This window comes from Equus caballus, chromosome 27 (assembly GCF_041296265.1).
Source record: "Equus caballus isolate H_3958 breed thoroughbred chromosome 27, TB-T2T, whole genome shotgun sequence".
NCBI classification, from domain to species: Eukaryota; Metazoa; Chordata; class Mammalia; order Perissodactyla; family Equidae; genus Equus; species Equus caballus.
In genome coordinates this window covers 42,924,995-42,948,258 of record NC_091710.1, presented here as the reverse complement: position 1 = coordinate 42,948,258, position 23,264 = coordinate 42,924,995, and the positions used below count along the sequence as shown (strand labels likewise).

The following is a 23,264-nucleotide window of genomic DNA, read 5'->3' as shown; positions in this document are numbered from 1 at the left end:
AGTGATTCTCAATGTGGGTGAGGCAAGGGGAGACAGTGAGGGGCACATTCCAGAACCTCTAGCGTGTGTGTAGTATGATAAAGCAAGACAATACTATAACATGGAGAAGACTCTCAGTTTGCTCTGGTCAGAGGTTGAGCGGAAGCCTTGCCTAAGAATTTGATGCCACATAGCAATTTCAAAGCTTCTGCTGGTTATTTGTACTGCTGGGGGTGGGGACCACAGCACCTTTGAGAGCATCTGAATGTATACAGCCAAGGGTAGAGCCCAGTTTGGGGTTCAGAGGAGGAGGACACAAAGGCTCATCAAAAGACATTAATAGAAATGGGGTGGGGGGCTGGAGGCTGGCAGCTGGAGAGGGGAGAAGGGCCAGTTGAGGGAAGAGGAAGAGCCCAGCAGATGGGAGAAGCTATAGCCAAGGGAAGATCTGGTCAGTGAGAAACTGCCCACGAAGAGAATGGTGGATTATTTATGGGGAAGCCATGGCCAATATTTTCTATTTTAAGATGGTGCCTACGTTGTGCTGTACTCTTTCCACCATTAACCTTTTGTGAATGTTTGCTAAACTCAACCTGTGTCGGTGTGTCTAGGGGTGTTGTGAAGACCTAGGGATAATGTTCAGGATGGGGTGAAGCATGGGTATTAGAAGGGGACTGAAAACACAGGGGTGGAGATGATACCAAGCAATGAGCTCACTCTGCTTGCCATGAGCCAATTACTCACAACCAGTTAGGGATGGAGAAAAGAAATTTTAATTCGATTAGCCAGCATAATCAGGAAGATGGCAGACTAATGTCTCAAAAAACCCATCTTCAAGGATGACAGAATCTTGAGGCAGTTATATAGGAAAGATGGGCAGTAAGGAGGGGGTTTAGAAATGTCGGCCTTCAGGCATGATGGACTCCAGGGTCCCTCATGGTTCTTTTCTTCTGTAAGTGATGATGAATATCTTGTAAGTATGCTTTCCACCTGTGATAAGCCTGTTCCTAGAGAGAAACTCATAGAACAAAGCTTTAATTTATCAAGATATAGGGGAGTACATGTGTAAGCAGAGGGCATAAATAAGGAGAGCATGTGAATTTTTTAGAGTACGTGCAGAGCAGCAAGGAGTCACACAGAGGAGGGGTTGGGGCCATTTAGCGTAACAAGATGGCCTCACTTATGCTCACTTACAAAGACAGTGGGGTCCAGAGCCCTGGAGGTAACCTGGAGTGATGTGAGCAATGGCTGAGGGAGCTCGGAAACACCAGAGAACAGGCCACTACAGGATACTGGAGGACATCTACATGGCAGGTCCTTAAATTATGTAATATAATTTCATGTTTGGGAAATGAAAAGAAAAACCAATTGCTTTTATAGTATAAATACAGAAAATAAAGAACTACAAAACATCTTGGATCCCTGGGGTAAATTAAGTGGTGGGTATGGACACTTCCCAGTGGAAATACACCTCTCCTGTGAAGTGGGTCGATACATATATTAGTTCCATATTTTGGGAATAGTATTTTGATGTTTAAATGAGAATATTACAATTTATCTTACAGGATTTTCATGAAGATAAGCGGTAAAGAACACAGAGGTCTCTAGACATATAGAAAGGCTACCATTTCTTATTGCATCTCTTTGCTTTTTTTCTAGAGAGCTCTTCTGTTGAATTTTCTGTGACCACGAGAGGGCAGATAAAGAACAGGACTGGAGATCTGAAATGTAACTGGAGCACAGAGCTACTCATTTTCAGACACTGCAAATATTGGTTCCAAGTCAGCTTAAGATTAATAAAACTAGATATCTTAACTGCCCTTGCTCAACTCATTTTTCCCCTTCATGTGCATTATCCTCTTCCATAATTTATCAAATCCATTCTTGTAAGTTTCCCTTAAGGCAAAGAGTTTGATTTTCTATTGGGGATAAGAAAATAATTTATTTCTCAAATTTTCTACTTTATTTTTTAACTTCCCACAGCACCTACTAATTATTGGGAAATGCAAGAACCCACTACACTTGGCACTTCTCATCAGGAATAACTAGGGTGGTTATCTGTTTTCAACAGACTAACAGCTCAACATCTGTAACTATGACACCGCAAAACAAACTCGAAACGTCCCAGGAGGGCAAGGTGGGGGTGGGGGCAAGGAAGGAAAGGAACTTCCCTTGCGTGTTCCCGTCACAAAAAAGAGGAAAGAAAATTCAAAAAGGAAGTATTATTGTGTCTTTTAAAGTTGGAGGGCAGAACGATGTTTTCCATGGTAGCAAACTGCAGTGACATTAGATGCCTTCCTATGTCACATGCTTTCCAACACTTCCTTGGCTCTGACACCCGACTACTGAACTTACTTGCTCTGTAACTAATGTTCTACTTTTTCCAGACCTAATGGGCACTCCTCCTACCCAAGCTGAGATCACATGGCTGAACAGGGCCGAGCACTATGCCATGACGATGCCGTGTCACATGTTTCTGACTCTGTTCCCAGCTCCCTGCAGGGCTGAGTCTGGTACAGGAATCCTGGCAGCAGCATTCCAGCAAAATCCAGGATTTCTCTAGCCAAAGAATAGCCAACTTCCAAATAGGAAATAATTCTATAACTCAAATTTGTAAAAAGGGCCAAATGAGCACATAAACTGAGAAAAGAAGATGAAAGAACACCCCAAAGAAAAAAATTTTCTGAAGTAAATAAGAGAAAATTTCTACAGTAGAAATCTGTCTCCATGATTCTCTGGTCAAAAAAGAACTTTCTGGAAAAAGTTTTCATCCTTTTCATGACCTTGCTCAAACTCACACTACTTCTGGGCGGCCTGAGAACACACACAGTTGGGAGGCTGACCTTGGTCAGAGAGTTCAGAGTGACCATTGTCCTTACCTCTGTGATCCCTTCTGCTCAGCCGAGAATGGAACAGTGGAAGAGCCAAGGTACCATGAGCCACTGACCCATCAGACAAGCCCAGATCACACAGGCTTCACTCTCTAACCCCCAGGTGACACGCAAGCCTTCTTTCTAGAACCTTCTGTAGGAGGAAATGCCTCCCCCACCTTCTGGCTGCTCCCTGGACCTCATAGGCCAGCTCACTCACCCCTCTGACCTTGTCACTTAGCAAAAGAAGATCGTTACCACCTTACCCCTCCACCTTACACCACAGCCGGGCCACAGACATGCTCAACAATTTGTTTCCTGGGCTTGGGGAACCGGAGGAGGCTTCCTAGAGGAAGTGACATCTAGAGTCGGACTGAAATAAAGGAGTAGGAGCCAGCCAGGCCAGGATAAGAGAGCGCTCTAGGGGAAACACATGTGCAAAGGCCCGGTGTTGAACAAGAGTGTGATGCATTCTGGGAGCTAGAATAAATTCAGTGTGGCTGGGACAGAGTTGGGGAGGTGACAAAAGATAGGGCTAGGGAGACAAGCAGGGGTCCTCCAGTTCCTTTCTCCTCAAAGTATAGTGCACAGACTGTCCACACAGGCATCACCCGGGAGCTTGTCAGAAATGCAGAACTGCAGGCTTGACTCCAGATTTAGCGAATCAGAATGTGCACTGGAGATCCCCAGGGGCTCTGGTGCACCATGAAGTCTGAGAAGACCTCCTCTAAGTACATTCAGCTGTTTAGGCTTGACAGCCGTAGGAAACCTCTGAGTGACGAAGTGGCAGAATCACCTGATGGAGTCATGCCGTAGAAAAATCATTCTGGCTGCAAGTGGATGAAAAATGGGTGTGTCAAGAGAGACCAACGCGGGAAACAAACAGGTCAATTAAGAGGCTGGTGCAATTGTCCCAGCGAGAGATGGCCGCTGCCCTGGTTGGCAGGAGGAATAGGAAGGGAGGAAGCAGACAGATGTAGTGGCTGAGGCTGCCTGGGGCAGGCCTGGAATTTCTCCCCATTGCAGGGCCCACTGACAACTCAGCTGGGTGGGGCTGAGGAGCTGGCAGGAGGGCAGCAGGGTGGGGCAGGGCAGTAGCAGGGGGTGTGGGAAAGCAAGAAACTCAAAAACAAGAGTCCCTGTGTGTCTGCACATGTTGCCCATGCAGAATGTGAGCGAACTGGTTTTTTACACACTTCACCTGTGTCCCTTTGGTGCACGGTTCTGGTTCTTCCTGAGGCACTGCTGTCACTCCCATGACTCACCCTCCAATTTTAACAAGCCACGTGCGCAAAGCAGGGAGGCTGCCTGGAGTGCCTGCGGGCGATCCAGCAGCCTTAGGATTTAGCAAGGACAATTTCTGCTAGAGAAATTTGACAGACTAAACCCTCCCCCCATTAAAAATCGCAGCAAAAGAGAGTGGCTAAGAACTTACATGGAAAAGGTATTTGTGGGGAAAAAAATATAAAAACACCCTGCTTCCGGCCAAGAACAGAATCCCCCTGCCCCTGAAGACCAGTGCCGAGAAGCAGAATTCCTCTAGCGAGATTCTCGCATCTGAGCAAGTCAACAGAGCAAAGGAGTTAAAAGTCAAAAGGAAAAATCTGGATTTCTTTTTATGCCAATTATATGGATACGAAGTAAGGCGGGTCAATTTCCCCATTACTCATGCTGAGTGAAGTGAGTTGGATATGAACACAGATTTTGGCATCTACGCTACGACACTGAGGTGAAAGAACAGCCGGGGCGAGGGTGTAGGGTGCTGTCACAGATCTCATATCCACAGGCGCCAGCCACCCTGGACCTGAGGCTGCTCGGTGGAGGAAGACGTGGAGAAATTGCCTCTGTGCTGCCAACCTCAGGAGAGTCCCCTTCAGTCTCTCAGGGCTGCAGCCACCTTGCATAGTAAATGCGGAGGGGGCTGGAGGCTGAGGGCTGGGAAAGATGCCCAGGGTGTGATCAGTCTAACAGACCCACGACCCTCACCTCTCAAGGTGCTGCCAAGGGCCTCCCACCCTCTGTCCACCTGCTCTGCCCCAGCAATTGGGGACAGATTGGCAAGTTCTCTTCTGCTTATGTTGCCATGAAAAGAAACAATCGCAGGAAATATGGATGAAAATACAAAAAGGACATTCCAGGATCCGTGGCATTTACCCACCTCCGCCTTGTGACATGACTTAAACTGCAAACGGGTATATTTGCAATGGAGAGTTTAGCTGTGCCTGAGGATTGGCTAATTAAGAAGACTCATCTAACACAGTGATTGGTGCTCAGGGCACTGGGCATCATACCAGGGAGAGGAAGGCGCAGCAAAAAGGGGACCTAGGCACAGAAGGGCCTTGGAGTCAGAAAATCCAGCCCAGCCACTTATTAGGACAGGTCAGCTGATCTCTCTAGGCCTCTATTTTCTCATTGAAAACAAGGAGATAAATGAAAAAAGAAAAGTATTCAGATGGAAGCTCCCTAATTTTTCTACCTCAATCACCATGAATCTACCTATATCTAACCCACATTCTCCATCTCTCCTCCTGTCGCAGTAGAAGAACCATCCTATCAAAATCTCCTATCACCCGGTCTCTACACTTGACTGGATCTAAGCCTTCTACTCTCTCAGGACAGCATCTTCCCCTCTTTCCTCTCTCTCTCTCATCATCACACTCTCTCTCCCTCCTGGACCATTCTTATTGGCATATCATTATGCTCTCGTATCTCCCATCTTCAAAATCACCACCACCAGCAAACAAAAGCAAAACTCCCACCTTCCCATCTTGCTCCAGTTACCGTCCATTCATCTGACTTCCTTCGCGGGAAAACTTCCAACCAGAGCTGTCTACCCTTCTTCCTGACTTCCCAGGAGTTCACGCCTCAACTCGACCCAGACAGGCTTCTGTCCTCCCTATTCCGTTGGAACACATTGCCAAGGCTGCCAGCATTGCCGGATCCAGCAGACATTCCTCTGTTCCCACCTTATTCCACCTTTCAACAGCATGTGACATAACTGATCCCCTCCCTCCCTGAAACACCTCTCTCTCGGCTTCAGGGACACCACATTCTTGGTTCCCACCTTCCTCCATGGCAGGTGATTCTCAGTCCCAGTTGCTGGCTCCTTCTTTAACTTCATTCAAATTGCGAGGACACCAGGGCTCTATTTTGGGACCCCTGCTCCCCAGGTTACCTGACGAAGTCTTCTTTACCTTCTGTATGCTGTTGACATTCCAACTGTACCTGTCTTCTGAGGCTGCAGACTCATCACATGGTTATCCAGCAGGTACATCATATAGAAACCGTCCAAATGCAACCTCTTGGCTCCCTCTCCCAAAACCAATGCCTGAGTCTTCTTGGCTCAGGAAGTGCAGCTCCACCACCTGCCCAGCTGTGCTCACACCCTAGACAAGCCCTCTTCCAGATCCCCACACGCGCACTGGTTCTACCTCCAGCTGCTTTCAAATTTTCTCTCTTCTATCTCCCTGCCGCCAGCCTGGTTAAGCTGCCGTCGTGCACTATGCTGTCCTTACCTGGCCTCTGCTTCTGCTCTGATCCCCCTGCAGCAGCCAGGAGTGTTGGAAAAGGGCAATTCAGAGCATGTCACTCCTTGTCTCAAAACACTTCATGGGTTTCCTCCTGATCCCAGAGTAAAACCCAGAGTCCTTTCTGGGCTGCAAAGCCTGGTAATTTGGCCCTACTACTTGTCTAACTTCTTTCAGTGCCACTCTTTCCCCCACTTAATGATGCTGCCTTAGCCACATCGGCTTCCTTTCAGCTCCTGGACTATGTTGAGCTTTTCCTCACCTCAGGGCCTTTGCACTCACTGTTACTTCTTTTTGAAAACTTTTCCCCCAAATCTTTGTAAGGCTGGTTCCTTTTCATTCTTCAGATGACTACCCCAAGTGTCACCTTCTCTGACCATGACACCTAAAATAGGCCCTTGTGGTCTGCTCCAATACTCTATCAATTGTTCTCCTCAAAGCACCCATCACAACTGGGAGTTGTCCATGTGCTTTCTTGTTTATTGTCCATCTCTCTCCATCAGGAAGTGAGCTTCTCCAGGGCAGGATCTTGTCTGCTGTGTCCCCACAGCACAGAACTATACAGGGCACTTAGTTGGCAGTCAACACATAACTATGCATCGATCACCTGCCCAACAGGGGTCTTGGGAGAATGAAATGAGAGCAAAGTGAAGACACAGCACAGTGTACTGCCCACAGTGGATCCACAACACCTGCAGCTGATTTATCTCCACTGTTAACAATTCCGACCACTTCTAAGGGATCTCGTGAACCCGCCATATGTCTGCGACCCAGCTTTATACAGATTTTCCTCCTAAAATAGACTGGCTGGTTCTAACAAACTTTTGGTCCTTCACAGATGTGGGGTTACCACCATCACAGATAGCAACCATGTTTAATTTTGGATAAGCCATAAAACCAGAATAAAACTCTGTGTAGTGGTATTAGCCCCTGTTTTGACAAAGAATTATCATCAGATAGAAATCAAACCATTTGTACTGAAGCTTGTTTCTTGGTGCCAGCAGTAATCCAATGACACATTTTATCCTGAAGTTCACTGCCAAAGGAAGACAAGAAGAAAAATCCAGAGCATGAGGTTGACAGCCCAGTGTCTACAGCCAGCTTGCCTAGCTCCAATTCTGTCCGAGTGGGTGACATTGACCAAATTAGGTATGTGCTGTCTGATTTCATCATCTGTAAAGTGTGGATATTAAAAAACAAGACAACAGCCCCAAAATGGAGTCACTTGTGCTAAGCCTATGTCACCGAACCAAAACTTCCTACCTAACTTAATTACAGTTTCAAGCTCTCCCGGGAGTGGAATCTTAAAAACCATTCAATCTGGAATTACCTGGTCAGCACTCGTGAGGTCATCTGCCTGACAGACCCCCCCCACTGTCCCCAAAAGGAAGGTGACCTTGTCTGAAACAATTCCCTCTTAGCTTGTATAACATCCTTGTCCCGCCTCCTTCTACTTATAAAAGTCATTTTGTACGGCTCTTTGGAGCTCCTCTCTATCTGCTAGATGGGGTGCTGTTTGAGTCATGAATCATTGAATAAAGCCAATTAGATCTTCAAAATTTACTCAGGTCAATTTTATTTTTTTAACAGGGACAACAGTGTATTTGGCTCAGAGGGTTGGAAAATGGGTCTTCTATGTAAAATGCTAAGAATAGTGCCTGATATGTGGCAACATTCAACACACTTTATTTTACTATTCTTCCAAGGAATCTAAAAATAGGGAGTGGGGCAAAAATATTAAACTACCAAATGCCAAATATACTTAAAAATAAACTGCTTTTCAGAGTTTAGGTAAAGAGGGAGGGTGTGTGGCAGCTGGGACCTGCAGGGAGGGGCAAGATGAGCTCAGGGGACAGCAGGGCTACTCCTCAGGACTGGCTCTTCCCTGCCTTGGCCTCCCAGCTTAGGCTCTACTGGGAGACTCCTGCTCTCATGGCAGTTATTGGAAGATGCTTAGCATGGAGGGCCTGGAGAGCAGAAAGGACTGTCTCATTCTGAGTCAACCACACTTCTTTTCTGTTCTGCCTGGAGAGAAGGGTTTGAGATAGAGACCACTGGGCTTTTGAGGTGCAGTTTTGATTTTGAGATGGAGCACCATCATACGTCTACTGTTGTGAGCAGGCACTGACTCAAACAGTGCGCCGTGAAAGTTACGAATTGAAAAGTATTTAGGGATTAATATCCGGCATATATAAAGAACTCCTATCGCTCAATAACAAAAAACCAAACAACAATTTAAGAAATGGGCAAAAGACTTGAATGGACATTTCTCCAAAGAACATACACAAATGAACAATAAGCACATGAAAAGATGCTCAACTTTACTAATCATTAGAGAAAAGCAAATCAAAATTTCAATGATACCATTATGATGGCTATTATCAAAAGAACAGAAATCAACAAGGAATAGTGAGGATGTGGAGAAACTGAAACCCTTGTGCACTGTCAATGGGAATATAAAATGGTGCAGCCAATGTAGAAAACGGTATGGCAATTCCTCAAAAAATTAAACACAGAATTACCATATGATTCAGCAATTCCACTGTGGGTGTATTCCTAAAAGAATTGAAAGCAGGGACTGAAACAAAATTTTTGTACACACCCATGTTCATAGCAGTAGTTTTCTCAATAGCTAAAAGGTGGGAACAACCCAAAAATTTCCATGAACAGATGAATGGATAAACAAAATGGGGTACATACATACAGCAGACTATTATTCAGCCTTAAAAAGGAAGGAAATTCTGACACACACCACAACATGGATGAACCTTGAGAGTGTTATGCTAAGTGAAGTAAGCCAGTCACTAAAGGACAAATACTGTATGATTCACTGATATGAGGTCCCTCGAGGAGTCAAATTTATAGAGACAGAAAACAGAATGGTGGTTGCCAGGGGCCAGGGGGAGGGTCTAACTGGAGTTAGTGTTTAATGGGTAGAGTTTCAGTTTTGCAAGACAAAGAGTTCTGGGGACGGTGGTGGTGACGGTTGTACAACAATGTGAACACACAATGCCACTGGACTGTTCACTTAACAATGGTTACGATGGTAAATTTCATGCGCCCTTTCCACAATTTTCAAAAAAAGAAAAAACCCAGCGTTCCTATCAAGTTCATTGCAAGAGGAGCTTTGTTCAAAATTTCAGGTACTTGTTCAAAAAAGGTGTATTTAATGAACACATATTAGTTCCTAAGTCCAGTGTTCCATGCTAAGGGCGGGAAAGAAAGGTAATAACTATCCTCAAGAAGAAAAGAGGAAGAGGAGGGTAAGATAAGACAAGGATCTTAAGAACTAAAATGAAAAAGGTAGAATGGCCTAGAAAACTTACCAGAGATACATGCGCAGGGTTTGGGTTTTGAAGAAAGAAACCAAAAATCATCACACCCAACACAAGATTTAAGGGAAAGAAGAAGACTGATTTAAACACCACAGGCTACATAAGAACATGGAGTTAACACCTATGGAAAAGAAAATCCTTCAAATGATAGCATAGGGTAGGGACAGAGGGGAAAGGAAGAGAAAGCTGGCTGTTCTAAATGAGACATCTTCTAAAGCAGTTGTCTAGTAAGAGAATTACTAAAATACAGCAGAATGGAATCCACCCAAGAACCACCAGCTCCAACCGTTGTCTCCTGAAATGCACTTTTCCAGCAAAGACTTTGCATTTTCAAGAATATCTACATTATTCACACCGTGATTTTCTTCTCCACAACACCATAGGACTGTTGCCAGAGAACATGGCTCGAGGCCCTAGGTCAGCATTTGTAATTGTCAGGAGGATGCTGTTAGAGGATGAACACCTGGGAGGGAGGAAGCAGTTGGGAGGGGCTTGGGCCTGAGCATCATTGTCGCTTTTTGCTTGAGTTCATCAAAGGCTGCCCCAAATATTACACTCGACGAGAAAAGGGAGGCTTCACTCACTTGAAATGCAGAAATATTTATTTTGGTTTCCTGCGTTGTTTTTGGAAATTGTTTTGGTTTATAAAACATAGAAATAGCCAACAGTGAAAGCAAACAATCAAAACCCCAATGTGACAAATTATTGACTTTTTGTGCGATTAAGAATACACAGAGGAAGTTAGGCTACCAAATAGTGTTATTACAACAACAATTCTTTAGTGCAAATCCTGTTGTGCTTCTATAATACATATACTCTCACATACCCAAAAACAATTGCTTTAAATATACAAATGACAACTTAATTCAGTCACTTGTGGCAAACACTTGCAGTAAAATGAAATGCTGCTAATTTCCCAAATTAACTTAAAAAAAAAAATCCCTTGAGAAGTTAATCCCAGGAAATGAGTTTTCCAGATTTCTACATCCTAGAAGTTTGGCTTTTCAAATACATTTTATAGAAATCGGGTAGCATTATGATAGAAGAGTATTGGTTTATTACCGTCCATTTAAATAAGTACCCAAGTATATCTATTCCCTTAATATTTTTAAAGACATGCCTTGCCTGAGAGTTTATTCTGGGGAAAAAAGCCGGTTAATCACAATATGATCTTTTGATATGAAAACCACATTAAAAATCCGTTGGCCATCAGAAAGAGTGGTTCAGTGAAGATAAAGTGGACAGTTATTTAAGCGTCACAGTTGAGCATGGTTGACTTAGGTAATTATTTTCTTCTTGAAATGCTTGTCTTCATTGTAGAGTCTAAGGCAGATTTTTTTTAATAACCTCTGGGAAGGGATGGAAGGAGGAAACCGGGTCTGGAGGAGAGGGTCCGAGAACATGCTGCTCCGTGGGTGCCAGAATCCATTCACCCTGGCGAGTGGCCATCCATCGGAGACTCTGCACCGTTCTGAGTTGGGTCTGTCCTTCGCTTCACTAGGAAACTCCTGCTCCAAAGGAACAACAGGGGACTGTGGAGAAGAGCATGGGTTTCGCAACCCTTAATCAGAAGGGTTGTGAGAGCACACGTGGGATGGGAGAGGCAAGGTGGCAGGGACTGAAACCAAATCTCTGGTCCACTTGTGACATTCTCCAGCCGAGACGGTTCTTGTTTACAGGGGACATAGTCCCCCAGTGCACGGTACTCTTTAGAGCAGCAGACAACTGCAGAATTTGCAGCAAGCAGCAGACATCCCAGAAAGAGCAAAGTCCTCTCCCTTGGTTAGAAAAACAGGGAGACAGAAGTTTTCACACCCGCCTTTTTAACTGAGGAAGTCGTGAATAACTTAGCACATTTATAGTTTCCCCTTTACAATTTTTAAGGCTCATTTTGGAAATTGTGTATCACCATAAACATGGTCTGCAACACGAGGTGGCTGTAAGGCAGTGTTCCATTTCCTCTAATATTCCTATGACACGAACCCTGAATGCATAAGTCAAACATGGACATTCCCTTCCCTAAGCTTGCTGTCGTCAAAATTACCAACATGAAGGCCATCAGGAGAAGATTGTGAAGGTGTGTGGTTTCTTCCAAGCTTTCTTCCTCACCTTAAACTTTGATAGTGGAATAAAGTTCATCTATCTGTGGCCTGAAATAATTCCGAAGCTCTGGCCTTTTAGCCTTCATTGTTGGGGTCAGAAGGCCATTCTCGATAGAAAATAATTCAGGGTGGAGAGCAATGCCTTTGACCTGCAAATAAACAAGCCTATGAAAGGACGAAAGAGCATAGAGGCCACCTGAGACTAAAAAGCACTTAAGCCTCTGACGAGGATAAAGACCCTTATGGGCAATCCAATCCTTCCTCTTACCACAAGGGGTGGTTGTCCTCTTCTTTTTTTTTTTTAGGGGAAGATTCACCCTAAGCTAACATCTGTTGCCAATCTTCCTCCTTTTTTTCCCCTTTTTCCACCCCAAAGCCCCAGTACATAGTTGTGTATAGTTGTAAATTCTCTGGTTCTTCCATGTGAACCACCCCCACAGCAGGGCTACTGACAGACAAGTAGTGTGGTTCTGCGCCCGGGAACCGAACCTGGGCCATGGAAGTGGAACCCAGTGAACTTTAACCACTCGGCAGTGCCCTGTTCTTGGGATACAATTCAGGACTGTACCGTGACCTCCAGGAAAAGAGAATTCATATCCTTGATTAAAGACATCTCTTCCCCTGCCAAATCACTCCATTATTCATTCCTCAGGGATTTCTTCAGGCCATCTCACCCTCTTCTATAACCTATTCATAAGAAAATCTTCAAGTCCAAAACTTATTTTATGGGAATTCATGCGTTTTAATGAAAGTCTCACCTGTTCAAATGCTTTTAGGCCAGCCTCCTTCCCAAGTCTCACCATGTCTTCTAGGATAGCTTTTTTGACATCCTAACAAGGCAAGAAAAATAAGATACTTTCTGTGATGGAGGTCCCTGCCCTTTGCACCTAATACAAAGGGAAGACGGTAGACCGCATACTTCAGAACCTCACCTTGTTCCTGCACAGTTCTTCAAAGGATCCTTCAAATCCTTTTTTTCGGGCCCAGTGACCTATTGTCTCTGCGTCTGGTACCACAATTGCTATGAGAAATGCCTTTAACACAGACAAGCGAGTTAGCACATGGCTTGTTCCAGATGGTCTCAAATAGTGGTTCTCTATTATTCTGCATCGTGGGCCCCTGGGAGAATCTGATGGAAGTTACAGATCCGCTCTTCAGAACGTTTTACCTGTCCCAGGAGTCCATGAGGCCCATGTTAAAAATTCCTGGCTCTAAAATACAGATGGCATCAGGAATTTTGCAATAAATGTTTCAAAAGAGCCACTGGGAATCAAGATCTAAAAAACCCTAATTTTTACTTACATATAATATATATAGGGGTTTTTTAATAAAACAGGGTCAAATAAACAAGATCATAGACATCAGATAATTGCCTTAAAAAAGAGAAATAGAAAATGTACACAGATTCACTTTTTAAAAACTGCCAACACTTCATTCTTTACAATTTAGTAACAACAAAACTAAGTAAAAATCAAAGGTATGGTAAGATTACAGGTCAAAGAAAAATAGGTGCATTCTCTCAAAAGATAATATTCTTCTCAAATTATTTAAAAATCTCAAGATTTGTAATAAGATTAACCTTCAGGAAATAAGATCCCCTTTTCTTCCTTGCCACCATTTATCCAACATTTTGGCAAACAGACATTTCACTGCAATATTGACCTTGGTTTTCAACTTGAAGTATATGTTGGCTTACAGCTATGCTCAAAGTGACTTAGGAGGCATAGCATAAATAAGTTTGGTTTAACATGTTTGAAAATTCTAAATTTTCTTATAATCCATATATCCATATTTTCCCTCATAGTTAAGTTAGAAACATATTTTTACCTGCCCCCTCCCCTCCTCCCCAGTATCTTTATCTAACTTCCCTTGGTACACCAGACCACTCTAGTTAAAATAAAAACGTAGAAATTAAAGACAAAAAACTTGTCTGGATAAGAAATGGCAAGCAACAAAACCCAGTAATTTGTCAATGATAATGCAGCATGTCAGACATGAAAGGCAATTCAGACTCATGGCAAACTTGCCACCCTCTTTGGGTCCCGAGAGTGCTAGGCACCAGCCATGCCTGCGCCTCAGAGCTCCCCCCTCACAAAGCACACACCTGCAGGCTTTCGCCGTGGACAAACACCTGAGCAACAGGTTCACTTCGCAGGTAGATGTTTTCAATCTTCTCAGGCGCTATGTATTCTCCTTGTGCCAGTTTAAATATGTGCTTTTTCCTGTCGATAATCTTCAAGGTGCCATTCTGTTTATCAGAGGGGAGGGGGCTGTGAGTGGGTCCACGGCTGGTTTCCACCCAGTGCCAACCACACTCGGGACAGGGCATTTGATATACACTATCCTTTAATCCTAATAACATTCCGCAGGGCTCAGTTATTAATCCGTTTTACCAGGAGGCAAACTAAGGCTTGGAGAGATTAAGTAAACTTGCCCAAGGCCCATGAGCCAAGCAGAGAAACAGAGAAGGGACTCCAGAGCCCACGCTCACCCCACTTCACCTTCGTTAGCAAACGAGCAGTGTTGTGCTTGCCAGCTTCAATCTAAAGCTTCATTCAGTGTCATATCCGATTTGGGAGCGTACATATCTGCCTCTCCAAATGGGTCAAGTGTCTTGAGCGCAGAGACACAGACTCATCCTCCCACAGTGCTTTGTGGAATGAGGGCTCACTAAGTGTTTACCACACAAAGGCAGAAGTTCAGTTTCCTTTATCATTGTTTCAGGGCTGGGGTGGAAGCGGGGTGCTCCTGCTCCTTTGCGTCGGGTCAGTCAACTGCCCAACATATTAACTGTGGGGATGCTGGAAGCTCTGGAGCAGACTAGCCAAATGCCAGGAGGCTCCCCCTCTGATAACGCCACTCCCATCTCCGACTTTCAACCCATCCCCACCCTCGGGTCATTCTCACGCTTCTAAAAGTCATCTGTCAGAAAGTCTCTAGGGGTCTCTCAGTCCACATCAGTTCTCCTCCATTTTCAAGAGGAGCAGACTGAGGTCCAGAGAGATTCTGAGATGTGTTCATCAGAGCCAGAGCCAGAATTAGAGCTGCTACGCAATCCCTTTTGAAACTGGAAAGAGGGACTTAATTTATTTCTAAACAGCTTGGGTATTCTGAAATCTGAATTAAGTTGGGGGGGGTGCATTTTTCACATCAATAAAAATTTCAGAGTATTAAGCACCTTGAATCTGTAAGAATCGAACAATATACAGTAATAAAAATTACATTAGCCCTTTTAGTGCTTGCAATTAAACACACGAACAACTTAGGAAAAGCAGTGGTCGTCACCACAGCCAGGAAGACTGATCGAGCCTATGGGTGGGTTTCTTTTACAAGTCTCTCAGTCCTAAGATGGACTCTGCCGTTTCTCTACAGTAAACACTTCTGAGACTAAATTCAAAGGAGCAGGCCTAATCTGTGAAAGGCTTATCCTATTTTTAATGAGAGGACAAACCCAAGAGATATTTGTATTCACCAATTCTTGCCCATCATACATTCTTGGCAGTCTACCGCGATGTCCCCCAGACCTTGTTTAACTAAGGCCTTGAGAGCAAGGCACAGCCTTGAGAGGTAAAAAGCCACAGTCTCTCTGCATTTCAAATGGGAAGCAGCAACCAGAACTGATGTCAAACATCAAAACAAAACATATTTGCTACAGTTAAGTTGGAAATCCAATATGAGTATGCTAAGAGTAGAAAGCTGTCCTTGCAGGCAATGGAAGCGTCCACAGCATACCACTCGGCAAGGAAGCAAAAGTGAGGGTGCCACTGCCACACGGCTGCTGTCCGGCAAGTGGGATATGTTCTTCCCAACAGTAGAACAAAACTATGTGTGAACAGGGGAGGCGACCACTTACTGGTAACCATTTTCCAATGTCCCCCGTGTGTAACCAGCCATCTTTATCCAGAACTTCTGCTGTTTTTTCTGGATCTTTCAAGTAGCCTTGAAATACATTCGGCCCCTTCACACATATCTGAAGAAGAAAAGATTGGGGGTGGGAACTGGGTGAAGGCCGTCAAAAGGTACAAACTTCCAGTTATAAGATAAATAAGTACGAGGGATGTAATGTACAGCACAACGGCTGTAGGGAACGCTGCTCTGTGGTACATCTGAAAGCTGCTGAGAGAGGAGATGCTCAGCGTTCTCATCACAAGGTGCATCCTAGGGTTCCTAAGAGTTCTCACCACAAGGTAGAAGGCCATTTTTTCCTTTTTTTTTTTTGTATCCATAAGAGATGCTGGATACAAACCAAACTTACTGTGGCAATCATTTCACAACATATGTAAGTCAAATCCTTATGCTGTACACCTTAAACTTATACAGTGCCATGTGTTAATTATATCTCAATGAAACTAGGGGAATAAAAGACGACCTGTTAACTGCATTTCCTGGGGCTTCTCCAGAGAAAAGGGGGTGTGTGTGTCCCAATCTTTAGCTGGAAGCCCTGAATTCCTTGATCCAGAGGGAGCTGACAGAGTCCCAGTGGAACCTTGGTGGTACCTCCAACGCCCTCGCTTCCCTTTCTTAAGACCTCAGCTGCAGTCAAGTTGTAGGGCTAATGCTCATCACAGGTTCTGGCTCAAAGCTGCTAGAAAGCCCCTCGGGGGATGACATCACTCTGAAGTAATTAGGCTCTCCTTTTGCTAGCCAGTAGCTCACTAATAGGTATCCAGGGCAATCAGCAGACAGAGTTACGCCCCAGGACACAGGCCACTGGAGCCTTTGCACACTCTTGGGTCTAAGTCCTGATCACGTCTGGCAGAAGAAGGCAAGTGTTAGTGGTCCCCCTCCCGCACACCCCCTGAGAGTTAAACATATGTGTACCTTCCAGAAGAAGCCTGTCTGACTCTGGGATCACCAATATCCTCAAGCTCAATGGCTTTACATGACACTGTGCTGAGAAATGGCACTGTCCTTGCCATGGCAACTATTAGAGGAAATGACAACGAGGGTAAACGACTGATGGATTCCACTCACCTCGCCCTCACCCTTGGCAGCCAGGTAATTCATTTCTTCCACATCCACAAGTTTTACTAAATTGCAAGGCATTGGGGCACCAACATGGCCTGTATATGAAATAGAAGAATCATCATTCCTAAGGGGAGCACCAAGATCCTTAGGCCAAATTATTTTTCTAACAAACAAGCCTGCTCATCACAAGAACAGCTGGTGTAAACTACTGGTTTCTGTGATTATAGCCAGTCTCCTCCTGGTAAATTAATTTAGAGCACTTATTCCTAGAATAGACACAAACTATTTGAAGTCTCTGAGGGACCTTTCTCATGTTTGACGCTGTGAATTATTTTTCAAAGTATAAATAATTTGGCTGCTGGTTTTAAGGGTTTCTACAAATACCTAGAAGCAAGCTTTCTGAAACTTCTACCTGGCTCCTGTGATCTGATGACCCCTGCCTATGATTTGTCACCCCTCCCTCACATGGACTTCTTAACATCCCTATTCTCTACAAGGAGAAAGAACAAATGTGGCTCTGGCAAACCTTGATTATTCTCTCACACACCACTGGTTCTGATCAATATCGCCTTTGTTTCCTTAGTATGTATGTACATATTTTATACTTAAGTTTACGAAGACAGGACAGCGCTTCTTTTCACAGCTAACTTAACTCTCTTGCCAAAGGGTGTTAAGATTGGGTTCTTTTCCCAACACAAAAATAGCAGAGATTTAGATATGATTCAAGAACGTCGCAAATAATTCTTCCTATCTTTTCATAATTTTAGCTTAAAGAGATCACTATTCCAAATTCTCTAGCTGGTAAGGAACAGGAGTTAAAAGTTAAACAAACAGCATGAAAAACGTTCATAGACTGTTCATGCCAATGCCAGGATTGGCTACTAGATAGTGCCAGATAGTAGAATGTACGTGACCAGATACTGCTCATATTTATAATACACCAAATAAATCTGGGAATTTATTTATCACAGTGTGGAATGTACCAGCAGTGTGGAAGAGGGGAAAACACAGAAGTTCTGCAGTCAGACCTGGGTTGGAATCCTGGCCTCAAAGCATAACGCTGTGTAAATTCTTACACATTATTTACATGGTTTTTAACGAACAATCAACCCTTTCCTCTCAGAGGTAACAGGACTTATCTCACAGGGATGCTGCTGGGATAAATCGCACGTAACGTATATCATGAGCACCTAGCACAGAGCCTCATCTGCGACAGGTGCTCAATAATTGTTTTTGTGTTTGTCCTCCTCCATTTTTCCTTTTGGGAAAAAGGACTTGTGTTCATTTCCCTCTGTAGTCTCAACATCTAGCACAGGGCACGGTGTAACTTTAATTAAAATCTACCCGCAAATAATTAGGCCCCAGTCAATGACTGGAAAGCTCTGATAAAGCTCATAAAAGGCACCATCTCTCAGACGTCACCTTCTGGATCTAGGTAAGTCTCCACTACCACCAGCGTTACGGTCAGAGCCTCTAAATGACATCCCACTCTGCCACAGGAGACATGTTGCATACAGTTCCCTGATCACAAGATTGTTTGCCCCGAGGCCTAATCATTTGAGACATAGCACTCATTTAGGTTGATTAATGAATCAATGATTTACCCAATTCCAATAATTCCAATCCAACAATAAGATTCCCATAAGGGATGTCCCTGCCAACCATACCTGCCGTCCAGTCTCCAGGTATAGTCAAGCAGCACCCGGCCGTGCACTCGGTCTGCCCATAGCCTTCGTAAAACTGGGTCACCAAGAGATGAAACATTATTAGAGGTGGGTCAGTCACACCTTTGCTGGAAGTGCATAGGTAACTAAGTTTCTCTAATTCCTGAATAATGGCCGACTGTGGTGAAATCTCTTTTCAAATTTCCCCTTGGGAAAATTCGTTCAATATGACAACAGGCTTTATTACAGCACCCAACATCTTCGCCCCCACACCAGACACCGCTGCCGTCCATTTCATCTCTACTTCCCTTCCTGCAGACAGGCAACGGAGAACATTAACGTGGCATGACGGGCACACAACCCGCCCAGGAAAGCACTCCCTCTCTCAGCTCACGGTTCTACCTGACACGTCCCATTTGTCACTCAGTCTCAGCTACCTCCCCCATCCCCTTTAACACAGGTCTGCTTATCACTCAGGACCCCTTGCCATTCCCATATCCTCACACCTGACTCTAAGGCACGTTTTGCGCCTTACCCTCGAGAAAATGACACAGTGCTGGGCACGAACACATATTCTCCTGCCTAGGGTCAAAGATACACATACTTCTTTCTTTCTCCAAGCAACCTAGGAGTAACATGATCTTCCAAACAAAAATAAGACACAGAAGCACAGTAAGAACGACATTTGGAAAGAAGATTCTAGGGCCTGATAAAGTCTGAGACGAACAGCTGCCGCGAAACCCACTCACCTGACAGCCAAGGGCTGCTCTCAGAAACGTCAGCACGGTAGCAGACACGGGCGCAGCTCCTGTGACCATCAGCCTGACTCTTCCTCCCAGGCTTGACTGACAAGGCGGAGAGAGGGGAGAGGATGAGAGTCAAACAGCTGGAAGTCAGCGGGCTCCTCAAAGACACCTGCTCGGAATCCTAACCCACCAGGTCCCTCTCTTCAGGCCGCACAGAGCTCATCAACGCCCGGGAACTCCCAGGCCTTCCTAAGAGGAACACCTGACGGGACCCTCTTTCCACTTGAAACTATACCATTTGCTCTCAACAGGTATGGAAACAAGCCAACACCTTGACTTGCAGGTATTTTAAAGGAATTAGAATAAGAGTGTGGTGGATTTGTGGCCACTACCACACTTTTGGCATTTTTTTTAAACATAATATTATTCCAAATACTTTATCACTCATGCCTAAAAAATTATCTCAAGGGTGACATACTTGTTCCAGAAAAGTGAAACAAAATGGAAAATTGGAAAGGCTATAACACACTGATTCCTTTCCTGCCCTAGATAGCTACAATGTTGTTCAAATTTGTCTTAGACACTGAGGGTCAGCTACTGGCTTTGTCCTTAATTTTTAGAAATGTGCCAGAATTAATTAAAATGTGTCATTCTCTCTCTCACTTTCATACCTGTCTTTAAAAAAGAGCCCTCACAGAAATTTTGAAACCCAAATTATTTACGTGACAAATAATAGGTGTGAGTCCGTTTGTTACCTGTATTTTGTGGAAGATTAGTTTATCCCACAGGCTGTTGTTTCTAATGATGCAACTGCGAAGTTCTGCCTCTTTCCTCTTGGAGGCAAAATCCAGCAGCCATCGCTTCAGTGTGGTGTTTGCCTGGCCAAAAATCTAATGAGTCAAGAAATAAGAAGATTCGAAATTACTAGGATGGTTAGAAGCAAAAAGTCAGAAAATAAGTGTTGGTGAAGATGTGGAGAAATCGGAACCCTCTTCCAGTGCTGGTGAGAATGTAATATGGTACAGCTTTAGAAAACAGACTGGGGCCAGCCCTGTGGCACCAGCTGTGAAGTTCACGTGCTCTGCTTCAGCAATCCAGGGTTTGCCAGTTTGGATCCCGGGCGTGGACATACACATCACTTATCAAGCCATGCTGTGGCTGGCATCCCACATATAAAGCAGAGGAAGATGGGCATGAATGTTAGCTCAGGGCCAGTCTTCCTCAGCAAAAAGAGAAGGATTGGCAGCAGATGTTAGCTCAGGGCCAATCTTCGCCCCGCCAAAAATAAAAAGAAAATAGAAAACACACTGGCAGTTTCTCAATCAGTTAAACACAGAGTTATCATATGACCCAGCAATTCCACTCGCAGGTACATACCCAAGAAAAATGAAAATACATGTCCACACAGAAACTCAAATATGAATGTTCATAGCAGCATTATTCATAATAGCCAAAAAGTGGAAACAACCCAAAAGCCCATTAAAGGATGAATGGATTAATAAGATGATTAAATCCACACAGTGGAATATTATTTGGTTATTAAAAAGAATGAAGTACTGATCGAGGTTACAACATGGATGAACCCTGAGAACACGTTACGTGAAAGAAGACAGTCACAAAAGACCACATATTGCAGGATTCCATGCAGAATAGGGAAATCTATAGATTCAGAACGTAGATAAGTTTTTGGCTTAGTGGCGGAGATGAGTGGCCGGGTGGAGGATGATAGCTGAAACGTAGCGACAGGGTTTCTTTTTGAGGTGACACAAATGTTCTAAAAGGGACTCTGGTGATGGTTGCAGAACTCTGCGAATGTACTAAAAACCTTTGAATTGTGCCCTTGAAATGGGTGAATTGTATGGTATATGAATTATATCTCAAGAAATCTGTTTTAAAAAGATTTTTTTGAAGAACCATTAAAACATGACAAGGTTCTCATAGATGACAGAAGCCCGGCCTTAAAATAAAGAGCATTAAAAGTGCCGTGTCCTAAGTGATTTTGGAGACTGCCCACGCCACACATGGATCTCGCCCTGGCTGTGCGGTCCACGCTGTAACTGCCCACCACAGGGGACTGGCCTCCTCTCAGTCCCCAGCTTGGCTTAGTCACTTCTCTCAAAGTGGCTAAGTAAGTAATATTCCACATGTGCATGGAGCTTTCTAATTTATAAAACCATTTGCTAGAATTAAAAAAAAATTTATAAAACCATTTCATAGTTACTATTTTCATGTGATACAATTAGCATCTTTATAAGATAGACAGCAGGGAGAGGAGGTAACAGTCTGTTGTAGAGATGAGAAAACAGCAGCTCGGAGAGTTTAGTGTAAAAAATCAAATGACTGGCCACCTTACCCTTGCACGGTGCCTTCCAGTTTACAAAGTGTTGCACGTGTGTTTTCTCTTATAATCCTTACTGACAGCTCTGTGAGGGAAGTGCATTCTAGTCTTACAGATGAGTAAACTGCAGTTGTGTGACACTAAGAGGACTGTCCATGGTCACACAGAAGGCACCCGGCTGAGCCCGATTCAAACTCGAGTCTCAGACTCAGGGGCCAGCCCTCTGTCCCCGGCTCTGTGCTTGGAACTTACTCGGTCAAACATCCGGTTCAGAAGTCTTGGAACCACAGGAAAGACAGTGGGTTGAAGCGCCTTGAGGTCATCCATAAGCAGCCTGATATCTCCTTGGAAAAACCCTATTTTAGCTCCGTGACACAGCATCACACACTAGAGAGGTAAGCAGAGGGGCCCAACGGTTTGTCATTGTAGCAGGGGTTACACAGCATACACACAGAGACACACAAGGCACAAGGTTTCAGTTTTAGCATTTTGGACTGGTTTCCAGAAATGTTAAAGTTCCTAAATGTAGGCAGCTTTTAAAACAATGTTCTTGCAATCTCCAGTCATTGCATGACAGGAAATGGGGTATTCTCTTGATCACCAGATAGGGGAGCTAGTGAGAACCCAGGGTGTGTTGTTTTGCACAATCATAGAGGTTCTGCTAGTTTAGCTTCAAGATAAATATCTGCTGACTGAATGATATAGTATTATATAATCCAAATCTTTTCAATCTTCCAGAAACTTTAGGTCTAATTTATTCTTAAAACAAAAACTTAGCTATTTGCCTATAGTCCAAATGTATCAAAGTCTCATTTTCTTTTATTTGAATCTAACTAAAAATTTCTGAAAAGCCACTGAATATGTTGCAGTTGAGACACGAGGACATCTAACACCAGAGTGGCTTGCCATTCAGCTACAATCTACTGCATGAATTTTTTCCCGTCTGATGCAAATTGCACTGGCAAGCCATATGCACTTGACGCAGTCTGCCTATTTTAAATTTTAAAAAGAAAGAGAGATTCAAAAGATGATGCCATGGAGGTACAAATGACCTCAGGCTTGAAAGCAGAAACCACAAGAAAGATACATTGTGGTTCATTATTTAAAAATTAACATTCAAGGGGGCCTGCCAGGTAGCACAGCAGTTAAGTTCGCATGTTCCGCTTCGGCGGCCCAGGGTTCGCCAGTTTGGATCCCAGGCACAGACCTACACACCGCTCATCGAGCCATGCTGTGGCAGGCATCCCACATATAAAGTAGAGGAAGATGGGCACGGATGTTAGCTCAAGGCCAGTCTTCCTCAGCAAAAAGAGGAGGATTGGTGGCAGATGTTAGCTCAGGGCTAATCTTCCTCAAAAAGAAAAAAAAATTAATGTTCAAGAGGTTTTTGCTTCTTCAGTGTGGCTTGCCTCCCAGGCATACTTCTACAACTACAGTTAGGAACATACAGTCCATCATCAACTCACTTGAGATCACTTTACAAACTCACAAGATCTCCTAAGGTGTGCAAGCAACAGAAGTAATAGATGGAGGATGGGATTCAATGATCCTTAATCGTTTAGAGGTAAGTAAATCCTTTAGGGAGGTAGCCGATCAAAGGGTCTGCTCTCTACCAGTCACCTCTCTGTCACTAACACCTAGCACAGTGCCTAGTGCATGGCTGGTGCTCAACAAATATTTGTTAAATGAATGAATGGTGCCCACTGTTTTTCCTATAAGGATACAATCCAAAATT

General features: G+C 44.1%; 2 protein-coding genes across 16 annotated transcripts in view; both read right to left on the bottom strand.

The window, feature by feature from the left end:
• The window catches only part of CENPU (centromere protein U), a 47,413-nt gene extending 41,235 nt beyond the window's left edge, over window positions 1–6,178 (bottom strand). The window contains exon 1 of the mRNA XM_070253218.1: window positions 6,044–6,178. Within this exon, the coding sequence (XP_070109319.1) occupies window positions 6,044–6,126 (83 nt within the window). The 5' untranslated portion in view covers window positions 6,127–6,178. The remainder of the gene's footprint in view (window positions 1–6,043) is intronic.
• Window positions 6,179–10,295: 4,117 nt separating this feature from the next.
• Window positions 10,296–23,264, bottom strand: part of ACSL1 (acyl-CoA synthetase long chain family member 1) — a 64,938-nt gene continuing 51,969 nt past the window's right edge. For 9 of the 15 annotated variants that reach the window (XM_070253177.1, XM_070253182.1, XM_070253187.1 and 6 more), the window contains 11 exons: window positions 21,782–21,916; window positions 19,947–20,081; window positions 19,195–19,290; window positions 18,449–18,521; window positions 16,788–16,876; window positions 15,667–15,783; window positions 13,918–14,061; window positions 12,746–12,847; window positions 12,572–12,643; window positions 11,821–11,962; window positions 10,296–11,489 (listed from right to left, as the gene is read on the bottom strand). In XM_070253177.1, coding sequence (XP_070109278.1) covers window positions 11,822–11,962; window positions 12,572–12,643; window positions 12,746–12,847; window positions 13,918–14,061; window positions 15,667–15,783; window positions 16,788–16,876; window positions 18,449–18,521; window positions 19,195–19,290; window positions 19,947–20,081; window positions 21,782–21,916 — 1,104 coding nt within the window. In that variant the 3' untranslated portion in view covers window positions 10,296–11,489; window position 11,821. Of the gene's footprint in view, window positions 11,963–12,571; window positions 12,644–12,745; window positions 12,848–13,917; window positions 14,062–15,666; window positions 15,784–16,787; window positions 16,877–18,448; window positions 18,522–19,194; window positions 19,291–19,946; window positions 20,082–21,781; window positions 21,917–23,264 lie in introns of all 15 variants that reach the window. The other 6 variants (XM_023630582.2, XM_070253176.1, XM_070253186.1 and 3 more) reach the window with 1 other exon arrangement.